The sequence below is a fragment of the Engystomops pustulosus genome, chromosome 6 (genome assembly GCF_040894005.1).
Source record: "Engystomops pustulosus chromosome 6, aEngPut4.maternal, whole genome shotgun sequence".
NCBI classification, from domain to species: domain Eukaryota; kingdom Metazoa; phylum Chordata; class Amphibia; order Anura; family Leptodactylidae; genus Engystomops; species Engystomops pustulosus.
In genome coordinates, this window is record NC_092416.1 from 42,285,627 (window position 1) to 42,309,868 (window position 24,242).

Below are 24,242 nucleotides of genomic sequence, written 5' to 3' on the forward strand. Positions count from 1 at the left end.
TATAAGCCGAGGGGACGTTTTTCAGCACATTTTTTGTGCTGAAAAACTCGGCTTATACACGAGTATATACGGTAACTTCCCTGCCTGTGAAATGAAATGCTGTTGATAGAGGTCAGGCAAGTTGTCAGATTCCATGATTATGTAGTGAAAATGTAAGATAATAATCTACAATCTAGAAATAAATACAGATGGGAAAAATCTAAACATTTTGATTGTTATGACTTTTTTTTTATTTCTATGACAATGTCATCTTTCAAGTCTAAAAGTTCTTCATGACCCAAACTTCTTTCAAGATTCCACTCAATTGCTTTGCAGGCTTTGTTTATGTGTTTTTGTTTCGTGGGGATGTTGTAAGTTTGGAACTCAACATTTATTTCTAATTTAAAACCAAGTTGCTTGGAAACCCCACACTACTAAAATCCTTAGAAGTCCATGGTAGTCAATAATCACACTATTCAATGGAGGTTAAACCCATAACATTTTTTAGTTATATGTCATTGAGATAGGTGAGATTTCTGGAACATGTAGCAACTGTGTTGTCTTAACTGTATATTGTGTATCTGTTTCTAATTCAAAAGAAGAAAAACATTTTTTTCAGCCCACCTCCGTAATGAATGGCTGGTTCGAGGAGGCACGGATATCTGGGTGAGGATCTAGTCTTAGATCCAAACAAGAAAAAGTATTAAATCCAGCTTCCAATCGTAGCAGAAACATATTTGTTTAAAAATCTAATTTATTTAGAACAAAGTTCCAAACATCAATATACGTCCATTATGTTATTGGTCATGTCTGTTTCTATGGTTACAGACTACAAACAAACTATGTGTAGTCAGGTCCCATAGCAATTTTCCCCCTGCACATTTCTTTTTGCTAATCTACTGAATGTATATGTAGATAAAGGAATAGGTCGGTCATTATAAATTTAACCTGAACATAATTGTTTAAATCCAATCTTTAGTTGTGAAGATTTAACTTTGTGATGTAAAATAAGTAGACAAGAGCTAGAGGTCTACAACTTCAAACTTTTCATGGTATGATAGACATTAAATTAAAATATAATGAGACACAAGACGGTTGATGACAACCAAATAACTTGACCTAATTTTACATACAGATTATATTCACAATACAGTTCTAATAAGACAACCACTAAGAGTAAATTTGACAAAAGAGAGAAAGGATTTTTAAATTAACCAGATATATTCATACCCATTAACCCCTGTGGCCTCCATCAGACTTAGATTTTGCTAATGCCAGATAAATGGAAGATTTAACTGGCAGCACAAATTATAAGCATCTCAGAATTTTAAGCAGGAGGTGATAAATTATGTATGAATAACTAATAAATTAACATTGATATGTAAAAATGTTCTGACACACTGAGGCTTCTTTACTAAGGGTCCCACGGCCGCATATTTGTCGGGTTTTCCAGCGTTTTCGGGGATCGCGCTGCTGGGACAGGAATTTAGAAGGGGATTTTATTGCACGCGATCGGATTTGGGGGAAGGGCCGTCGGACGATCTGACTGATTTGGACAGATCGCGAGATTTAACTTTAAAATTGAGTTGCAAGTAGAGATGAGCGAGCACTAAAATGCTCGGGTGCTCGTTATTCGAGACGAACTTTTCCAGATGCTCGAGTGCTCGTCTCGAATAACGAGCCCCATTGAAGTCAATGGGAGACCCGAGCAGTAAAAGAACAGTAAAAGAACAGTGCAAAAAAAAAATTTCCAGATGTTTGCAGATGTTTTCCTTGTAAGAACACATTGAAATAACACTATTCTTCACTTTCCAGGTGTTCGCGCGTGTCTCCCGCTAAGTTAGGAGATGTGCACGAACATCTGGAATGTGAAGAATATTGTTCTTTCAATGTGTTCTGCACTTAAATGGTCCTGTATTCACTGTTTTTAATGTTTTAATTCTATTCTTCACATTGCAGGTGTGCGCGCGTATCTCCCGATAGGTTCGGAGATACGCGCGTACAGCTGCAAAGTGAAGAATAGAATTAAAACATTAAAAACAGTGAATACAGGACCATTTAAGTGCAGAACACATTGAAAGAACAATATTCTTCACATTCCAGATGTTCCGAACATCTCCTAACTTAGCGGGAGACACGCGCGAACACCTGGAAAGTGAAGAATAGTGTTATTTCAATGTGTTCTTACAAGTAAAACATCTGCAAACATGTGTAATATTTTTTTTTTACAATAAAAATACTTTTATTCAATTTATTTTATTAATTTACTGCTCGATCTCGAGCCGGCGAGATACTCGTCCGAGTAACGAGCCGGTCCGAGTATGCTAATACTCGACCGAGCAGTATACTCGGACGAGTATACTCGCTCATCTCTAGTTGCAAGCCATACACTTAACTGCACCAGGTAGAAGAAGGTGAACTCCGGCGGACCTGAGCGGGGAAGCGACACATGCAGGATATCGGGCGCACAATGTAAGTGAATCGCGGCAGAGTTCATTCTCGTCTGACACTCCGGATCATGGAATGTGCAGGACCGAGTAAGTAAATGTGCTCCATTATCTTGCTGATAAAACTTTTATTTTTGAATAAAAGAACACAGCTTTAGGTGCAGTTCATTTTATGGTGGTGGACACCCAGGACACCAAAAGGCACACTAGAAACAAAAAGATATGACAGAGAATGATTGAAGGAAGTAACTATAGTAAATAAAATTAAAGGGAACCTTTAATGAGCCCTTAAGGATATGAGAGTTTTTTTTTTATTTGAAATATATGCATGACAGAGCCGTTTCCTGAGGGTGAGGGTGGAGGGAAACCTCTCCTCAGTAGTCACTCCCGGGGGACTAGGGACACAGCTCTTCATACATAAAGATAAATTTTCAACTAATGTATCTAGACAGTTTACCTATAAAACCCAATGGGGCAGATTTACTTACCCGGTCCATTCGCGATCCAGCGGCGCTTTCTCTGCGGTGGATTCGGGTCTTGCGGCGATTCACTAAGGCAGTTCCTCTGACGTCCACCCGGTGTCGCTGCTGCACTGAAGTCCGCCGAGGTCCGCCGGAGTGCACGACCAATTGCCGGGTGAAGGTAAGTGCGTGTCCAGTGACCCTTTTTTTTTAAAAAAAATGCGGTGGTCGGATTTTCGTACAGCCACGTCCCCCGATTTCCATTGCGTGCATGCCGGCGCTGATGCGCTACAATCCGTTCGCATGCATCGGAATCCCAGGGCAATACAGGGAAAATCGTCGCAAAACGGAAAAATTCAGTTAACCCGTCGCAAAAACGCAAATCGGGCCCTTAGTAAATGACCCCCAATGTGTACACTATTCTCTACGGGGACACGGGGAGCCAGAAAAAGGGCTCCTGATGACAGGTTTCCTTTAAACCAAACCCTACCACCAGCCACAACACCTTCACGCCTCTCACCATACCCCCTAGGTGGTGGAAAGTGGAAAATATTCGGAAGTGTTAGCTACACACTAGCATTTGCGATTATTTTAGGGCTTCTATGCCGGTGTTCTGACGCAGAAGCAGTGTCGGACTGGCCCAGCAGAGGACCGGAGAATCCTCCGGTGGTCCCTGATACTGGTGTGGGCCCCCCTGGGAGAGAAACTTTTTTTCATTAAAAGATTAAAAAAAAAAAAAATAAAATAAAAATCGGCAACGAAGCCCCCCCCCCCCCGCGGGATGGGGGGGGGGGGGGGGGGCGGGGTTCCGGGGGGTGGTCGGGTGATAGGGGTGGGCTGCGGGGACCAGGCACATCCCCCCTTGCACCCCTTCATTACATGCATATTACACTGCACCCCCACATCCCCCCATGCACCCCTACATTACATGCATACTACACTGCACCCCCACATCTGCCCTTGCCCCCCTACATTACATGCAAGGGGGGATGTGGGGGTGCAGTGTAATATACATGTAATGAAGGGGTGCAAGGGGGGATGTGGGGGTGCAGTGTAATCTGCATGTAATGAAGGGGTGCAAGGGGGGATGTGGGGGTGCATTGTAATCTGCATGTAATGTTGGGGTGCAGTGTAACCTGCATGTAATGTAGGAGTGAAAGGGGGAAATGTGGGGGTGCAGTATAACCTGCATGTAATGTAGGGGTGAAAGGTGGAATGTGGGGGTGCAGGGTGTCATCTGCATGTAATGTAGGGGTGCAAGAGGGAATATGGGGGTGCAGTGTAATCTGCGTGTAATGTAGGGGTGCAAGGGGGAAATGTGGATGTATGTAATGTGGGGGGTGCAGGGTGACATGGATGTAATGTGGGGTGCAGTGTGACATGGATGTAATGTGGGCGTGCAGGGTGATATGGATGTAATGTGGGGTGCAGGGTGATATGGATGTAATGTGGGGTGCAGGGTGATATGGATGTAATGTGGGGTTCAGGGTGACATGGATGTAATGTGGGGGTGCAGGGTGACATGATGTAATGTGGGGTGCAGGGTGACATGGATGTAATGTGGGGTGCGGGGTGACATGGATGTAATGTGGGGTGCGGGGTGACATGGATGTAATGTGGGGGTGCAGGGTGACATGGATGTAATGTGGGGTGCAGGGTGACATGGATGTAATGTGGGGTGCAGGGTGACATGGGTGTAATGTGGGGGTGCAGGGTGACATGGGTGTAATGTGGGGTGCAGGGTGACATGGGTGTAATGTGGGGGTGCAGGGTGACATGGATGTAATGTGGGGGTGCAGGGTGACATGGATGTAATGTGGGGTGCAGGGTGACATGGATGTAATGTGGGGTGCAGGGTGACATGTGTGTAATGTGGGGTGCAGGGTGACATGGATGTAATGTGGGGTGCAGGGTGACATGGGTGTAATGTGGGGGTGCAGGGTGACATGGATGTAATGTGGGGGTGCAGGGGGACATGGATGTAATGTGGGGGTGCAGGGTGACATGCACCTTCACTACTTGGGGGGGGGGGCATTGCTCTGCAAGAATTGTAGGTATGTGGGGTCAAGACTATATCCACTATAGGAGAATAATTGTGATCTCTAGGGGAAGAACATAACACTATTACATTTGTCATAAGAAGGTGGGGGAGATGATGAGAAAAGGAGGAACTTAACTTTTTGTGTTTCTTAACCTTTAGAGCAGAGATCTGGCTGCTAGAAGCTGATGTATCCCCCAGATAGAAGGATAGAGAAATTAAAGAGAATTCCTTCAACTATAGACGTCATGTGTGTGAGTTGTTGGATTTACAGTAATTGCTGGTGTTACACAGTATCTCCCCCATCTGATTGTACCCCCCATCACCCCCGGTCTGTATGTATGCAAAGATACAGCAGTGACATCACCACCACAGCGCCCCCTGTGCAGCCTCTGCCTGCAGCCTGTAAGTGTTACACTGACCACAGCCAGGACCTGCCGCGGCTGCTGGTTGTGATGTCACTGCTGCGCCTCTGTATACATACAACCCGCTGGTAATGGGGGGCACAATTAGTCGGGCTGGGTATAGTTGGCTTAGGGTTAGTGGCCACATTTAGGTTCCCGATGGTTGTGTTCACACATTGCATTTAGGAACAGTGCAGAGTGTGAACGCAGTCAGAGGCCGCTTTCTGATGATATGTTTGCCATTGAAATTATTTGGGCAAAATGCATCAAATGCATTGCTCTGCAAGTAGTAACATGTGCTTTGTCTTTTAATGTGACTCATGGCAGCCAATCAGAGCTCAGATTTCGTTTCATAAACTGCTATGGGAAAATGAATGCTGAACTCTGATTGGTTGCCTTGAGCAACTAGAACAGTTCTGCTCTCAGATAAAACTACCCCATTGTGTTTAAGGCTACATTCACACAGCCGTATCGGGGACGTATATACGTCTGATGTTTATATGCCGTATAAACGTCCCCCATAGACAGCAATGGGTGCTATGGAGAGGGGCGGGGTTGTGAAGCGCTCACCCCCTCCTCCTCTCCTGGGCGCTGCCGTTCGCCCGCCATGCTACAGTACGGAGATCATATCGTCGTGTGAATGTAGCCTAAAACTGTACACCTTTATCTGCTGTTTTTATACTTCCATTAGTAGTCTGGTAGTCTTACTAGCAAAAAGATAGGGTGGGCCCTAAAAATAATTTCCTCTGGTGGGCCCCAGGTACTCCAGTCCGACCCTGCGCAGAAGCCCTGATAAATAGTCCCCAAATCTTTAAGTGGCAATGCAGAAACTACACTGAAAGATGACAACTAATACAAGCAAAAATATGCACACACCTTTGTAGTATAAAGGAGTTACTCACTTGAAACATATTTGCAATTCTAAAACCATTTTTTCTGTTAAAAGATATGTTAAAATATGACATTTGTGTATAAAGCTCCTATTCAGACTAAGTTTATGGGGGATATTTATCAGGACCTCTGCTCACCGCCAGTGGCGCAGAGGCCCTGAAATAATTGCAAATGCTAGCTTTTGCGATTATTTTCCCCAATCCGCCACCTTCACGCCAGTGGGGCGTGAAGGGGGGGGGGGCGCGGCCGGCCGAGCGGGGTGGGGGGGGCCAGACGGGAGTGGGATGGCGCGGGGCGTTTCTGTCCCCGTGCCTGCACACTCGCTGCTGCCGGTGACTTTCATAGGTTAAACGCTGCGCTGCTGGCAGCCCGATACATCAAGAGGCAGAAGCCTGTTGATGTATCGGGCTGCGAATTTGCAGCGACGGGGCGATCATACGCTAGCGCACGAGCGCCAGCGTATGATAAATATCCCCCTATGTCTTTATGGTTACAGTCTGCAGTCATCTGTCGCTTTCTCCAATCTCCTCCCCCTACATTGTACTAACCTATTGTTAGTTAGTTACAAAAGAGCAACATATCTCCATAAATGATAATATTATTTTATTACGCTACAGAATATTTAAGGAGCATTCCAGTCAAATAGTTTAGTATCTATCACTGTATTTATCATCGGCATAATTTACAGTAAATTATTCACCACTCAATACGTCCCAGTGGTTTGTGTAGAAATGTACCAAGGCAGAAGACAGGAATTTGGCTACAAGCCCAGTGTCTGTATTTGCATATCTACACCTACGTGACTTACAAGGAAGTACATTTCCTTATTTATAGACTGAAGAGCGAAAATGCTAGCGACAGAAACCGAGAAACATTCAATTGACTGAACACACAGTTCAATCCACACAGAGGAGTTTATAATAAACTGTGTGCAAGTCATTACCATACGCTATCTATTCAAACAGAAGAGAGAAAAAACTAGGCATGTTTTAACCCCTTAAGGACGCAGGGTATTTTCGCTGATTTCTCGCTCTCCATCTTCAAAAATCCATAACTTTTTCATTTTTCCGTGTACAGAGCTGTGTGAGGGCTTATTTTGTGCGTAACAAATTTTTCTTTCCCATGATGTTATTTATTATTCCATGCCATGTAGTGGGAAGCCGCAAAAAAATTCCAAATGTGGAAAAATTTAAAAAAACTGCATGTGCGTCATGTTCTTGTGGGCTCAGTATTTACGACTTTCACTCTGCGCTCCAAATAACACACCTACTTTATTCTTTGGTTCGGTACGATCGCGGTGATACCAAATTTATATAGGTTTTATTGCATTTTAATAAATTTTCAAAAATTAAACGAATGTATACAAAAAAGAAAAAAAAAATTTTGCCATCTTCTGACGCTAATAACTTTTTCATACTTTGGCGCATGGAGATATGTGAGGGGTCATTTTTTGCGAAATGAGCCGACGTTCTCATTGCTACCATTTTGAGGACTGTGCGACATTTGGATCATTTTTTATTACATTTTTTATGTCATCTAAAAAGGTGTAAAAGTCGCATTTTGGACATTTGGGCGCCATTTGCCGTTCCGGAGGTCACCGCCGCCCGTAACCGTTTTTATATTTTGATAGATCGGGCATTTTGGGACGCGGCGATACCTAATGTGTCTGTGATTTTTACTATTTATTATATTTTATATCAGTTCTAGGGAAAGGGGGGTGATTTGAACTTTTAATATTTTATTATTTTTTTACATTTTTTAAACTTTTTTTTTTCTCTTTTTTTCCACTGTTTCTTAGACCCTCTAGGGTACATTAACCCTAGATGGTCTGATCGCTCCTGCCATATACTGCAATACTACTGTATCGCAGTATATGGCATTTCTGCACACTATACATTACAATGAGCCACAGGCTCATTGTAATGCATGTGCAGAAGCCATGTATCCTCGGGTCAAACGAAGACCCGAGGCTACCATGGCAACCAATCGCCGCCCCCCGATGACGTTCGGGGGAGCGGCGATCGGAGGTAAGATGGCGGCGCCCACGCGCCGCCAAATTTAAAGTGCCGCCGGCGACTTTGCCGGCGGCAAAGAAGAGGTTAACACCCGCGATCGGTGCAAGCACCGACCGCGGGTGATAGCGATGGGTCTTTGCTGCGATATGCAGCAAAGCCCATCACTGTATGAAGAAGGCTCAGCCCGTGAGCCTTCTTCATACAACCTTCACAGCTCCGTGGCGGATATATCCGTCACGGAGCGTGAAGGGGTTAATACAAATGAAAAAAAAAACTATTAGAAAAAAAAAAACCTTTTAAATTCCTAAAAATATATAGAACCCATTGTACAATGTTGCCAGGTACTAGTCTTTCTAACAGTACCCGTCACATTGGGGCACATTTACTAAGGGTCCGTTGGACGCATTTTCGTTGGGTTTCCCGTATTTTTAGTTTTTGCCCTGAATTGCCCCAGGTTTTTGGAGCACGCGATTGGAGTGTGACGCATTGGCGCCGTCTTTCATGCGTCACAAATTGGGTGGCATGGGCTGTCGAACAACCCAACTGATTTGGACATTTAAAAATGAAATTGTGTCGCAAGATCAGCACTCACATGTCTCTCATTTTTACTACCAATATTCACAGTGCAAAAATATATCTCAGGGTCATGCACACAACCAAATGGTCTTTTCTGCTCTGTATATAAAGCTGTATTCTGGCCGTAAATACGGGGCGTATTGCAACAGTATGGCAACGAATTGCACTGTATTTGTACCGTATCTGTCTAAAATACGGTGAGTTGGTAAATAATGGATGGGTGACTATTGGCTGACTGACAGAATGCACCTCCCACAGGTTCTGGATACTGCACATATCTACGGCAGCATACGGTGCACAGCCATATGCAGCACGTATTTAGCCCGTATTAAGCATGTTTTTTACACAATTATTATTATTATGTTATTACTTATTCAGAAGATTCTGTCTGGGCCTGAATCTATTTGGTACAAATGTTGCTATAATTATCCAAGACATTTGTGTATTAATCTCTCAGTCATTAGTCCACTTAAACACATTTATTTTTATTAGAAAAAGATCCTTCCTCCTTCCAAAAACTTTTAAAATTTTTTATATTTCCTGTTCCCCTAAATTCTGGTATCAATAACAGTATTAACTTGTTCTCATTTTACAAGATTTGTCTGCAGCGAAGCAGAAAGGATTCAGATTCACTTTAGCCCCATGGAAAATGGCAGATTAGTACTAAATCTACAAACCAAAGAATAGATTTGCTCAACCTTACATTCCTATGGGATAACCTCAATTCACCCTGCACCAGGTTAACCTACCTGTTCACCTACCTTATTCATGGTGGGAGAGAAACCTTATATATAGAAGAAAAACTGTGAGAGGGAAGGGGGAGTAACAAGACATTGAGAATGATAGCTTAGAGGAAATCATAAAGGAAGGAAATAAAAAGTGGTTTGTATAGCACTATTACTATGTTTTTGGGGTATTAGAGGGAATTGCAGAACACAGAATCCTGCGGTGCAGGATAAGACTTCTACCCGTAGAGCCGCCATGCTGCCAAAAACTTTACATCCAGAAGCATAGCTATAAGGGAAGAGGGGCTCAGACTATACCATGCCTCTGTAGCCTCTCAAGTCTTACCTACGGGCATGGTCCCGCTCTTCGGCTACTCAACCATGTCCACACATGCATGGTAACCTCTTGCTTTTTCCAAAGTGAGGCGATTTATAGTGCATGCGTAGGCACAAGCTGCATAGCCGAAGAGCACTGCAGGATCGCGTCTGGAAGTAAGACTTCAGAGGCTACATGGGCATGGTGTAGCCTAGGCACCCAGCGCATAGCCACACTAATCCATGATGCCCTGTAGCCTCTTAAGTTCTGTATAAATAATAGATAAAGTGTAACGTCCGGGCCAAAACATCACACTATCAGCAGTTGGCAGAATAGATGGCGATAATTTGTGTGTGAACTGTGGCTTAGTGCTTGGATTAACTGAGCCACACCCTCCTTTTTGCATTTCATCCCTGATGGACAGTTCCCCCAGTGTGTTGCTGGAGGCGTGTCCGGGAACTGCCTTATATACCTGCTACTCCCATCAGACCTTGCTGGTTATTCAGTCTAATCTGTGTATATAGTACTCTTGCTATCTTATTTGCTATTCTCTGTTTTGACGTCTGCTTTGCCTACTGACCATTCTATTTGCTATACGATTCTGTACCTTTGGCGCCATCTTGGTTTTGACCCTTTATTTTTACCCTGCTTGTCTGTCTTATCTGTGGTTTGTCCCTCAGTGTTGTTGTCTATTCTGATGTGACCTGTCTTAGACCTGTGTTTGTATTCTGTGCACCAGTGTGAACACTGGTCTATCACAGTATTCCTGGGAAAAAAGCTTATGTAGGGCTTAGTAGACAGAAAGGTATCTACCATCAGGAATACCTGAGTTAGTGTATTCCTAATGGTAGGATTCCTTTAAAGATGAGGGGAATCTAGTAATTGACTAGTTCCCTGAGTGCTTGTCTGACTGATGTAGGAATAATTCCCGTAAAAAGTCATATGGTGATAACAGAATTTAGAGTGACTGCCAAGTTTTCATACCTGACTGTTACTATCATGAAGTGATTCATTATTCCAGGTTTCACTTGGCCAAGCTCATAATCTCTAGGGAGTCATAATATAAAGAAACATTCTGGGATCATACAACGTTCTTAGACACATGTGATTTTCCATAGTAACCTAAATGACATGTACAATTTTGTGAACAACTTATGTACCTTCAGTATTATAGAGTCAATAACTATACAAAATAAAAACTCATTTAGCATAACGTGTAATATGCAGGGGAGTCTCACCACAGTCACATTCAGTAATGGCCAGCTTCTACCAATCTACCAATTGTCCCACGGGATTGTCCAGCATTGTAAACATGTTCGGAAAACATTTTTTGTGTGCACTTAGAATGTGGCCACATTTAAGAATAAAATTTTGTGAGGGATTGATTTTGCAATGGCAATGTTGGACAAAGTGTGTACAAGTATGATGTTACAACTTGTTGGTAGTAGTTCACCACCTGCCCAATCATAGCAATTGGCTAGGTGCCAGAGGCATCAATGTGCCCGATTGGCTGTTCGGTCACAAATCTGGCAATATGTACAGATGGCCTAACCTGAATGCCAAACCCGAACTGACCATCGGGTCCTCTCATCTCTACCAGGGAAGACAAATTTATAAAGGCAACTAGGACTTCATGTAGTGAAGAGTAATAAAGAGTATGAGACCAACCTCTGTGTGTGAAGCCCAATACAGAAGAACCAACCTATGGAACAGTACCTATGTCACGTCTGTGCCTGCTGTCTCCTCCATCTGTGCTGGTAGTATCAGGAGACACTGGGGCGATCCGTGAGGTGCGTTGTCCGATGAGGATGAAGTCCGGCGCGATTCTTCTAGATCGCGCATCCATTTTCCTGCATGTGTCGCTTCCCCACTGAGGTCCGCCGGAGTTCACCATCTTCTTCCAGGTGCATGTTAGTGCATTGTCTTGCGACACAATTTGAATTGTAAATCCCATGCTTAGTCCGAATCAGTTGTATTGTCTGTTTGCCACGCCCCCCGATTTGTGTCGCAGGCAAGTCGCCGCGATTGCGGCAAAATCCGATCACCTGCGGCAAAAAAGCCCACTTAAATGTGACGCAAAGTGGAAATAGTCGGGAAACCCGATGAAAATGCGCCGTGCGGACCCTTAGTAAATGTGCCCCACTGAGTTTTTGTCATCCTGCAGTCTGAACTAGGTACTAGTGGCTGTCTGACCTGATGTCTGCCACACCGCTCACTGATTCTGTCTTGCAAGAGTTAACACTGTGGACCTGGATTGCTTGCTTCTTCCACCTGTGGCAGGACCTAGTTTCCCTATAAGAGTCCTGGACCCTTTGCTGGTTAAACTGCTATCTTTCTGTGTTCTCTATCTCTCTTGTATTCTCTAGTTTCTAAATCATGTGCTCAAATGGAAGATTTTACATCATGGATCCTGTTCCTGTAATATAAAGGGATCCAAAACAATCACTGCCTGACAGGAACACAGGTCTCATTAAGTGTTTGGAGGTATAACACAACAACCAATTGCTCCTGAATAATTTTGTGGTTGAGCTACAATGTAAGCTCTGCTAGATTTCTGGAACTGAGGCAAAATTAGTCATAGATCGACCACAGCCATGTGAACCATACTCAATATTTCATAGTGAGATAAAAACTATTTACCATAGCTTTCGCCGGACAGGGGTTTGACACCAGCATGACCAATAGTGAGGCGTATTTTGCCCACAGCAGAGTCACAGACCTATTGGCAGAAGCCACAGTAGTCGGTTGAGGCTACTGGACCTGATGGATCAGCCCACTAAGGCAAGTCAACAAGCCTAGTCCTCCTTTGTCAAATGGGCACCTTCATACCTATCTGGCCTATGGCTTGCAAAGCATGTTGTCTGACCCAAAGGACTTTTGGGCAGGCAAAATGCATTAGGAAAGGGGGTGATGCCCCAAACAGACCAAGGCCATCTGTGCCAGTTATACCACAGTCACAACCAGGGCACTGCCTTCCAAAATATCATCATAACAGTTGTGGCTTGAGTCCCTACCACCATCAGAGGTACCGCTCCATGTTCTTGATTCCCTACCACCACTATTCATGCTTTGCATTTTCCTTTGCTACTATTACTATGCAGACCCAAAGCTGTTGCTTGAACTTCCAATGAAAAATTGGAAAACAAATTGAAAAAAATGAAGTAGTAATAAATTATGAGTTTATAGAAAAGTTACAGTGTTGGACATATCTGGAGCCTTACATACACTCATTGCTGGTTATGGTCTAGAGCTGCAGGTGGAGATCTTGGCAGTATACTGTGTGTCTTAACAGTCCTATAAAACACATAGTTTACTGATCTGACAACAACTTTATAGACCTGCACAGTAATGACTGTTCATAATGGAACTAGACTAAAACTTTAAAACTTTTGTTACGAGCACAAGTCTTCAGCTCCCTAAAGGCAGCAGAAAGTGAATGAATTGTAAGACGGAGACTGCGCCTCCAGCAACTGGGCCAGGTTGGGATTAAGTTTGTGCACCGTGGGATTCCTGGGTGCATAAACTTGTTTCTTGGCCACACATTTCATTATTGATGCCTGAGAAGGAGTGAGAGCTGGAGAAGCATAATGATAAGTTAAAGAGGAGTATTGTCCCTGAATGCAGTCTGGCTGCTGTGAGAGTGCCAAGGAGGAGTCAACACTTCTGCCAGACAACCACTTTGATCTGACAAACTGCACAGTGTGACTAAGCATCAAGTGGATCCACAGAGCAGTGAAGGTTCCAAAAGTATCTGGCCAGAACATTGTAAAAATGAAATGAAATAAAAAAAACATTAGAGGACTAGACACAGTTATTCACAAATATTATGGACAATTGGAGCAATATAGTTTTAAATAAATTCAAACCCAAATCAATATTTTAAGAGAAATGTAGATGATTCGCTCATCTCCACATCCGACTAATTTCTATCATATTATTTAACTAAAATAGCAGTAAAGTTGTTTTTTTTCCAGCAACCTGCACTCTGGATAAAGAGATCCACATCATACAGTATTACCAGCAAAGTGAATGACAGTCAACTAACTCTCATCCAATCTCTGATGCAAGCGAACCTGTCAGCAGGAATGTCAGTTTTAGCTGGTTACAGGTTCCAATAGCCTATGCAATACTGATTTTAAAAATGCCTTTGAATCGTTTCAGTAGTTAAGTTTATATTATAGTTTAATTCACATTACTTGGCTCCCTTCCAGAAGTGTGTGGTGAGTCCCAAAGAGATGCAGCAGCTGCAGCCTGTGTGTGTCTGCGTCAGTCTCGTCTCCTCCACATTCATCCAGCTCCCTATCCACTTCCTTTCATGTGCATTGAGCAGGCAGGAGAAGGGGGGGGGGGGATGGTGCAGAGGGGAAGAAGAACGCATGAGGAGACACAGGCACACACAGGCCGCAGCTGTTCCTTCCCGGGGCTCACCACATGCCGAGCCAGGTATTGTGAATTAAACTTACATAAACTACTGAAATGATCCAGAACTCTGACAGAGGCATTATTAAAATCAGCACATCACAGGCTATTGGAACCTGTCACTAACCAAAAATGACAGGTGACAGGCGTGCTTTAAGAAATTGCCTGTAGAAATTAACCCATGGAGCAACCAAATAGTCCATTTTCTGATGTAGATTTTCTCTTCCCATTACATGGTTGACATCTGCTCTGCAAATCTTTGCTTTGAAAAAAATGAACATGCTTTAGATTTGAAAGGAGAGTTCATAAAATGATATTTCACTGCTTCCAGAAACTCCATCTCTTCACATAGGAGTTGACCCACTGATCCCGGAACAGTTTCATTATTTTCTGAACCCCCCACCACTGTCATACAGTCAGTTCCTTTAGTTTTGTCAACAAATATGCCATAGGCACTAGACTGTAAGGTGGGGAGTCCCTACAGAACCACCGACTTAGCTGTAGGTAGACAAATTAGCATCTTAGGCACAAATCAAGCAAGCACATTTGCCCTGCTAAAAAAATCAAATCTTATACAGAAAACTACTTCTCAAATTTTCTACAACAATCGGAATAGGCGCAAAAAGGCTCAAAAATCTGCAATTCTCTTGAAAAGGTGCAAATTGAGAGAAAAGAAAGAATAAGAACAAATGATAAATTGACATTGCTATTCTGCAGCATTTCAGTCACGGGGGAATGTATACTTAGCAAGTTCTGGAGATCCATTACATTGTCATCTGATAAGGATCGGCCACCATCACTAAACTTTACCAGGTTAAGAATAAGGACCAAATATGGTCACCCATATAGTTTTTACCCTGGTAAAAATTGTTTAAAACCACTGGGAATAGCAGGTCACTTCCAGTGACGTCCCATGTCCTTCTGCCTTACAGAGAAAGAAAGGGACAGTGCAACCATTATTGTCTGCCAAATGCATTAAAACCATTCCCATAACAGCGGTTGGTTTCAAGAACATCTGTATGCCCCTCCAAACACTGCTACGGGGGTGGTTACTACGAAGGGGGTATACAAACAGTAATGCCTGAATGGCCTCCTCCGTTCCCCTGAAGCCAGCCACAAGAAATCATAGTTTTCATGATTTTTTATGAGTTTTCAAATCAAAGGTTTTACACAAACTTTGACCAGGGTAATTACTATATGGGTGACCCTATTTGGCTATTGTACTTACCATGCTAACGTTTTGTAATAGTGGACAGCCCCTTTAACTCTTTACTCTTAACAGTGGATGGAGAGAATACACAGAGAAGCTCCAGTGAGAAGTTATAGATATAGCATTATAGATAATTACTCAGTAACACATATTAATTATTATATGTACAATTAATTATTAGTCATTTAGTAAGTGTTATGTTTATCAATATATGTGCTGCATGTGGTTGGCAATACAATAGGGCGGATGATATATACATTGCATGGCTTTTAATCATTGTAACTCACATACAAACTGGGTCAGAATGCAGAAGGACCCATGAGAATGGACCAGATTTATTCACAATATGCTGAGGATCTGGTGCCTACAAGCCACGACTGTACAGTCAGCACATTACGGCTCAGACATATTGAATGCTATAAGAAGATTACAAGATGAATAAATAGCACAAAATTACCCCAGGCATTGTCTGCCTGCAACTAAAGAACCCTGCCAAGATGTTCTACATTAGAAAGGCAAGGCATGGACACATGTAATAACATAGCCATCTCCTGTCCAGATCGGTGTGTACAGCCAAAATCCGTTTTTGGAAATTCTATCCAATCTACGACTGTGAGTCTTTATCTATTTGTGTGAGCTCTGCCAAGTAAACACGCAGAATTGATAAACGGGGATTAGGAGCAGACTTATTTTGCATGAAAATATACAATGTACATTTTTGTAATTGGGCGCTGAGGTTTCTATGTTGCCTATTAAATATTACTTATCATAACGCTCACTGTATAGAAAATATTTTCCATCTATGTTGAGCTGCACATACAAAGATTCAACTTGAAGGACATCTACTACCAGGATGAAGGATTGTAAACACAGCACACTAACATAATGGTGTGTACCCCCTTTGCCAGGATCTGCTCTTCCTTTTGCTTCTTATTCCCTGGTTTTAAAAAGGAAATGATTTTAAAATTATGCAAATGAGCCCGGAGCCTGGGACCCCTCAGGATCATTTGCATAAAGCCTTTTATTCTTAAAAACAAGGACATAGGGAGCTTAAAGAAGAGCAGATCCTGCAAGAGGAGGCACACACCAGTATGTTAGTGTGCCTACAATCCTTGATTCTGGTAGATTTCTCCTTTATACTCTCACACACATCCATGCTTGCTTCTTCCAACCGCCCCCTTACAAAGGATTGTTTGGTCCAGTCAACATCTACTCCATCAGCCTTTTCCATATACATGCATGCTTTTTTATCTAACAGATATTCTTTCTGATTTCCTTGGACACATGAATGTTTGGTTCATCAGACAAGGTGCCTGTCTAACTTTTCCATAAACATGCAGGCTCAGTTCATTCCACAAGGGGTCTGCAATATCCCCCACCGAAGGCTAGCCTTTTCTTGGGGGGGCTGGAGGCAGACTGGCCCAAAATACCAGAGTGGCTGGCTTGTGCGGTCTTGGGCATGCTTTGGTCATGGTGCTTGGTTTTGGGACAGGAGGACGGACCAACAGCCTGGCAGGTGTCCAGCAGGTGGTGTGTGCAAGAAATATGGAGGGAGAGGCTGATGCAATGTATTCTCCCTGGGGCAATCCCTGAGTGTCTGTAGGATGAGTCCCGTGGGTAATGGATGAGGAAGCCCGGGGTGGCAGGTAGCAGGCAACGGCCAAAATGATAAACAGCAGACGTCTTAAGTTGGAAAGGTCATGGAGAGTTGGTCCACAGGAAAGATTGGATATGCAGGCTGGGCTGGTGCAGAAGGAACTGAGTCCGGATGGTGGAGCTGTAGTTCTGGACTTAAGTCTTCAGACTTGTCCTGACTGCTAGGCAGTAGGCCTAAGGCACTAGAATTTCCTGGGATTAGTGGCTGTAGCAGCTGTGACATGTGCTGCTCGCTCTGGCTTGACTCTGTAGACTGACTCCAAGATAGAGTCTCTCACTCTGGCCATGTGTTTCCACCCAGCAGGGGTTTTTATACTCCTCTGGTCAGGTGGTAGCACCTCTCCAATCACCTTCCAGCTTGTGTTACCAGCAGGGGTAGCACCTCTCCAATCAACTTCCAGCTTGAGTTACCAGCAGGGGTAGCACCTCTCCAATCACCTTCCAGCTTGTGTTACCAGCAGGGGTAGCAACTCTCCAATCACCTTCCAGCTTGTGTTACCAGCAGGGGTAGCAACTCTCCAATCACCTTACAGCTTGTGTTACCAGCAGGGGTAGCACCTCTCCAATCACCTTCCAGCTTGTGTTACCAGCAGGGGTAGCACCTCTCCAATCACCTTACAACTTGTGTTACCAGCAGGGGTAGCACCTCTCCAATCACCTTACAGATTGTGTTACCAGCAGGGGTAGCACCTCTCCAATCACCTTACAGCTTGTGTTACCAGCAGGGGTAGCACCTCTCCAATCACCTTACAGCTTGTGTTACCAGCAGGGGTAGCACCTCTCCAATCACCTTACAGCTTGTGTTACCAGCAGGGGTAGCACCTCTCCAATCACCTTACAGCTTGTGTTACCAGCAGGGGTAGCACCTCTCCAATCACCTTACAGATTGTGTTACCAGCAGGGGTAGCACCTCTCCAATCACCTTCCAGCTTGTGTTACCAGCAGGGGTAGCACCTCTCCAATCACCTTACAGCTTGTGTTACCAGCAGGGGTAGCACCTCTCCAATCACCTTACAGCTTGTGTTACCAGCAGGGGTAGCACCTCTCCAATAACCTTCCAGCTTGTGTTACCAGCAGGGGTAGCACCTCTCCAATCACCTTCCAGCTTGTGTTACCAGCAGGGGTAGTACCTCTCCAATCACCTTCCAGCTTGTGTTACCAGCAGGGGTAGTACCTCTCCAATCACCTTCCAGCTTGTGTTACCAGCAGGGGTAGCACCTCTCCAATCACCTTCCAGCTTGTGTTACCAGCAGGGGTAGTACCTCTCCAATCACCTTCCAGCTTGTGTTACCAGCAGGGGTAGTACCTCTCCAATCACCTTCCAGCTTGTGTTACCAGCAGGGGTAGCACCTCTCCAATCACCTTCCAGCTTGTGTTACCAGCAGGGGTAGCACCTCTCCAATCACCTTCCAGCTTGTGTTACCAGCAGGGGTAGCACCTCTCCAATCACCTTACAGCTTGTGTTACCAGCAGGGGTAGCACCTCTCCAATCACCTTCCAGCTTGTGTTACCAGCAGGGGTAGCACCTCTCCAATCACCTTCCAGCTTGTATTACCAGCAGGGGTAGCACCTCTCCAATCACCTTCCAGCTTGTGTTACCAGCAGGGGTAGCACCTCTCCAATCACCTTCCAGCTTGTGTTACAGAAACACCATTGAACAATTAAATGTTGCCTTAACAGACAGCAATTACAGCTGCTTTTACACAATATCCATTTCTAGAAACTTCCTAGAGAGGTGATCAATCTCCCTAGCAGCTCCTGACCTGGGGAGGCCACTATTCTTTCCCAACAATACAACATGTCCATGCTCAGTTCAAATTTTTTTCTGACTATGCATATATACTTGTATCAGCTGACAGATATTCCCTGCATCTCCCTACCACATGCATGCTCAGCTAAGCTGACAAGTATTTGCTTTTACCATGCCTTTACCCTACCTGAGTAGGGGCAGGGATATAAGCTACCCTCACCCCTGCAAAGAAAAAGATTAGACCTGTTTTGATCCATCTGTCTAATACTTCTGCGCCCCAATATCCAACTTCAGAGTAATACATTAGAAATCTGCAGGTCCAAACAATTGCTCTCTTCACACTTTATTCCTTGTGATTTCTCTTTCATTTATGGTCTTTATCCTACTACTCACCGAAGTACAACAGTCATGTATAGATAATGTTATGTATCATTCATCAGACTTGTCCACCATATTATCAGAGAATGAAATCCATACACACCACTGTGTGTATTATCCCTGTACTGTGACATCACTGTGTGTATTATCCCTGTACTGTGACATCACTGTGTGTATTATCCCTGTACTGTGACATTGCTGTGTATTATCTCTGTACTGTGACATCACTGTGTGTATTATCCCTGTACTGTGACATCACTGTGTGTATTATCTCTGTACTGTGACATCACTGTGTGTATTATCCCTGTACTGTGACATTGCTGTGTATTATCTCTGTACTGTGACATCACTGTGTGTATTATCTCTGTACTGTGACATCACTGTGTGTATTATCCCTGTACTATGACATCACTGTGTGTATTACCCCTGTACTGTGACATCACTGTGTGTATTATCCCTGTACTGTGACATCACTGTGTGTATTATCCCTGTACTGTGACATCACTGTGTGTATTATCCCTGTACTGTGACATCACTGTGTGTATTATCCCTGTACTGTGACATCACTGTGTGTATTATCCCTGTACTGTGACATTGCTGTGTATTATCTCTGTACTGTGACATCACTGTGTGTATTATCCCTGTACTGTGACATCACTGTGTGTATTATCTCTGTACTGTGACATCACTGTGTGTATTATTCCTGTACTGTGACATTGCTGTGTATTATCTCTGTACTGTGACATCACTGTGTGTATTATCTCTGTACTGTGACATCACTGTGTGTATTATCCCTGTACTATGACATCACTGTGTGTATTACCCCTGTACTGTGACATCACTGTGTGTATTATCCCTGTACTGTGACATCACTGTGTGTATTATCCCTGTACTGTGACATTGCTGTGTATTATCTCTGTACTGTGACATCACTGTGTGTATTATCCCTGTATCTGACATCACTGTGTGTATTATCCCTGCACTGTGACATCACTGTGTATTATCTCTGTACTGTGACATCACTGTGTGCATTATCCTGTATCTGACATCACTGTGTGTATTATCCCTGTATCTGACATCACTGTGTGTATTATCCCTGTACTGTGACATCACTGTGTGTATAATCCCTGTACTGTGACATCACTGTCTGTATTATCCTGTATCTGACATCACTGTGTATATTATCCCTGTACTGTGACATCACTGTGTGCATTATCCCTGTACTGTGACATCACTGTGTGTACTATCCCTGTACTGTGACATCACTGTGTATTATCCCTGCACTGTGACATCACTGTGTGTATTATCCCTGTACTGTGACATCACTGTGTGTATTATCCTTGTACTGTGACATCACTATGTGTATTATCCCTGTACTGTGACATCACTATGTGTATTATCCCTGTACTGTGACATCACTGTGTGTATTATCCCTGTACTGTGACATCACTGTGTGTATTATCCCTGTACTGTGACATTGCTGTGTATTATCTCTGTACTGTGACATCACTGTGTGTATTATCCCTGTATCTGACATCACTGTGTGTATTATCCCTGCACTGTGACATCACTGTGTATTATCTCTGTACTGTGACATCACTGTGTGCATTATCCTGTATCTGACATCACTGTGTGTATTATCCCTGTATCTGACATCACTGTGTGTATTATCCCTGTACTGTGACATCACTGTGTGTATAATCCCTGTACTGTGACATCACTGTCTGTATTATCCTGTATCTGACATCACTGTGTGTATTATCCCTGTACTGTGACATCACTGTGTGTATTATCCCTGTACTGTGACATCACTGTGTGCATTATCCCTGTACTGTGACATCACTGTGTGTACTATCCCTGTACTGTGACATCACTGTGTATTATCCCTGCACTGTGACATCACTGTGTGCATTATCTCTGTGCTGTGACATCACTGTGTGCATTATAATTGTACTGTGACATCACTGTGTGTATTATAGTTGTACTGTGACATCCCTTACCAAATGATAAAGCATAATTGACAGCTTGATGCTGTTGTATTGTATGATCACAGAAATAAGAGCTGAAGCTGATGTGATACAAATAATGGCACAAAGAGTGAGATGCCTGATAATAGAGATCTATGAAGAAAAGGTGAAATCAGCTTTGTATGAAAATAACCTGAGCCACGAGCTGCACTTAACAAGTTATAATGGAATACAAATGGCGCTCTGCATTAATGATGATATTAGACTTCACAATAGTTTCCAGGGTTACTGTGTTACAAGGCAGAGGCAGGAATATTAATGTGATGAAGGGACAGATAAGTGACGGTCATAATACCAATATTAACTTTTGAATTGAAAGGAGACCTTGTGTGAATTGTACTTCCTAGCATTCGCTTTTTTATATGAAATTTCGCCTTTATAACGATAAAAAATTCCACCAGTCATGTGAGTCAAGAAGATTGGGGCAGATTTACTTACCCGGTCCATTCGCGATCCAGCGGCGCGTTCTCTGCACTGGATTCGGGTCCGGCCGGGATTTAATAAGGTAGTTCCTCCGCTGTCCAGTAGGTGGCGCTGCTGCGCTGAAAGCATTTTAACGCGCCGGAATTCACCGAGGCCGTCTGAGTGAAGGTAAGCGTGTCCCGAGCGACACATTTTCCGTTCTGAAATGCGGCGGTTTTTCAGAATACGTCGGGTTTTCGTTCGGCCAAAATCCCGGGGCAATTCAGGTACAATCGGCACAAATCGGAAATATTCGGGGAACACGTCGGGAAAATGCGAATCGGGCCTTAGTAAATGACCCCCATTATGTCTGGGTTGCGTCTACATAGGGAGGCTTCATAGGGAATATTTAAAAAAATATTGCACATGAAATCTCAACAATACACTTGGCACTTGGTAACAGTTCCTTCAACTTCTAAACCTACTGTATCTGATGTGATCCAATACTATCCTACAGGATGATGAACAAAGGGACAACTACATAAAGAGTCGTTGGGGTTAATTATCGTAGGAATTTTATCTTATATATGCAACTTTTTTTGGTGCACTTGTAAATTTGGGACCTTTCTACTCATCTAAAAAAGTTACAAGAAGAATTTTTCAGTGTTGTGTCTGATATATCTTTAAAATCCAGAGGTGGACGTATGAAAGAGTTGTCATTTTGGCTCAAATTGTGGTCAAAAAGTTTCAAATAAACTCCAGTCCCGTTCAGGTGTAGGAAACACTTTAGAAGAAGTTGCAGAAGAGTTTTAGACTTTCGTATAACTTTTAATTAAAACGTCACAAACTCTAGGATAGATCAAACAAGTCCAAAATCCGGAATAACCAAAAAAAGTCCAAATGTTCTGATTAAAGATAAATGACCCCCAGTGCATTATGAAGAATACGGGTCTGACATTTTAAGGTAAGTTAAACATTATTGTTACATTTCTGGATGTGTCGTATATACTCGAGTATAAGCCGACCCAAGTATAAGCCGAGGCCCCTAATTTTACAACACAAAAACCTGGTAAAACCTATATGTTTTTTACTTGACTATAAGCCGAGTTTGGGTTTTCAGCACATTTTTTTTGTGCTGTAAAACTAGGCTTATACTCGAGAATATATGGTAAGATGTAATTTGTTTATAGAATAACTGGAAGCACTAGAAATTTACCTTTCAAGTTCCAGATCTCCATGGAAAGCAGTTGAACATTTCACGGCATAGACGGACCACCATTTCTTATGCCTCACTTTGTAGACTCTCCCGAATCCACCTATAGCGATAGGAACCCATTCGTTCTCAAAGTCCTCCTTCCTGAACTGGCTCAGGTTGCCTATCCGCTCTCCGGTGTCCTCAGCCATGTTGCTGAAGCGTCCTTCTTGCACATTTGTTAGGAATCATGTGTTGAGATTTATTTAGAGCTCTTCTTCCTGGATGAAGAGCTACACAGGGAGGGCGGGAGCTAGTAATGTGTAACGCAGGTGGAATGCCATAGTTGTACCTGTATATACCAGTTTCACAACTCCACTCATGGTATGTCACTACAGAATGGAGAACATATAACAGTAGCTCAAGTTCAATAATCCCTTTATGGGGAAACCTTTGAAGTACTGTAAAGGTGATTCACGGTTAATTTGTTGCACGAGAGGAGATACTTTCCCTTATCTTCCTGTTTTGCTTTTTTTTTTTATAATAGCAAAGAAAAGACAAATTCCTTCCGAGGTTCTTTAAAGAGAATCGATTACTCTGAAACAGAATTGGATTATAATATAGTTGGTTTTGGCGGTTGCCCAGGTGTCCAATGGCCACCAAAATTAGCCACCAAATTTTATACCAAGAATGACCATCACCTATGAAATCCTCATACAACTGTCCCTTTAATGCACATGTACACACTTGAAGGTCCTCCAAAGGTTCTGAATCCACAGCAGGCAGAAGGGACACATCCTACATTTTCCAAGATGCTGGATTCTAGTACCATATTTAGGAAGTGATTTCCAGACTTGTAGGGGCTATAATATTCAAACTGTCCAGGGCCTTGTCCAGGGTCTAAATCCACCCCTGGCTCTGAACATGCAATCTTATACGCGGAATCATATTACAAAGAAAATCAAAATATCAATTCAGAAGAACTTGTGATTCTTTAGAAATCCCTTCATATTCTGGTTTTCGGGGTCCAGTGGGAGGTCTTATTAATGATGGACAGCTATCTGTGTATGCATTCATACATAGAATGATGTCAGTTCCTAAGTAGGGCCAACTACTGGACTTCTAAGCTGAGAATGAACAAAAATTTCACTAAACATTATATCAAAAGTTGTATTCAAAATTTGACTACAAAGCTTTCCCATGGACAATCCCTTCAAGCTGTAACAAATCCACAACAAAGAGCTGTCAGCAATGTACACATTTACTAAATGCTAAGATCTTAAGTGTATGGGAACCTGTCTGCAAGTGTTGAATTGCCCTACAGTGCCACCACAGGAGGAATAAGGTATTACACAC

At 43.2% G+C, this 24,242-nt stretch overlaps 1 protein-coding gene across 1 annotated transcript in view; it reads right to left on the reverse strand.

Moving 5' to 3' along the window:
• ANKK1 (ankyrin repeat and kinase domain containing 1) overlaps window positions 1-23,195 on the reverse strand; it is a 66,460-nt gene extending 43,265 nt beyond the window's left edge. Inside the window, exon 1 of the mRNA XM_072155860.1 lies at window positions 22,911-23,195. Within this exon, the coding sequence (XP_072011961.1) occupies window positions 22,911-23,098 (188 nt within the window). The 5' untranslated portion in view covers window positions 23,099-23,195. The remainder of the gene's footprint in view (window positions 1-22,910) is intronic.
• Window positions 23,196-24,242: the final 1,047 nt, after the last annotated feature.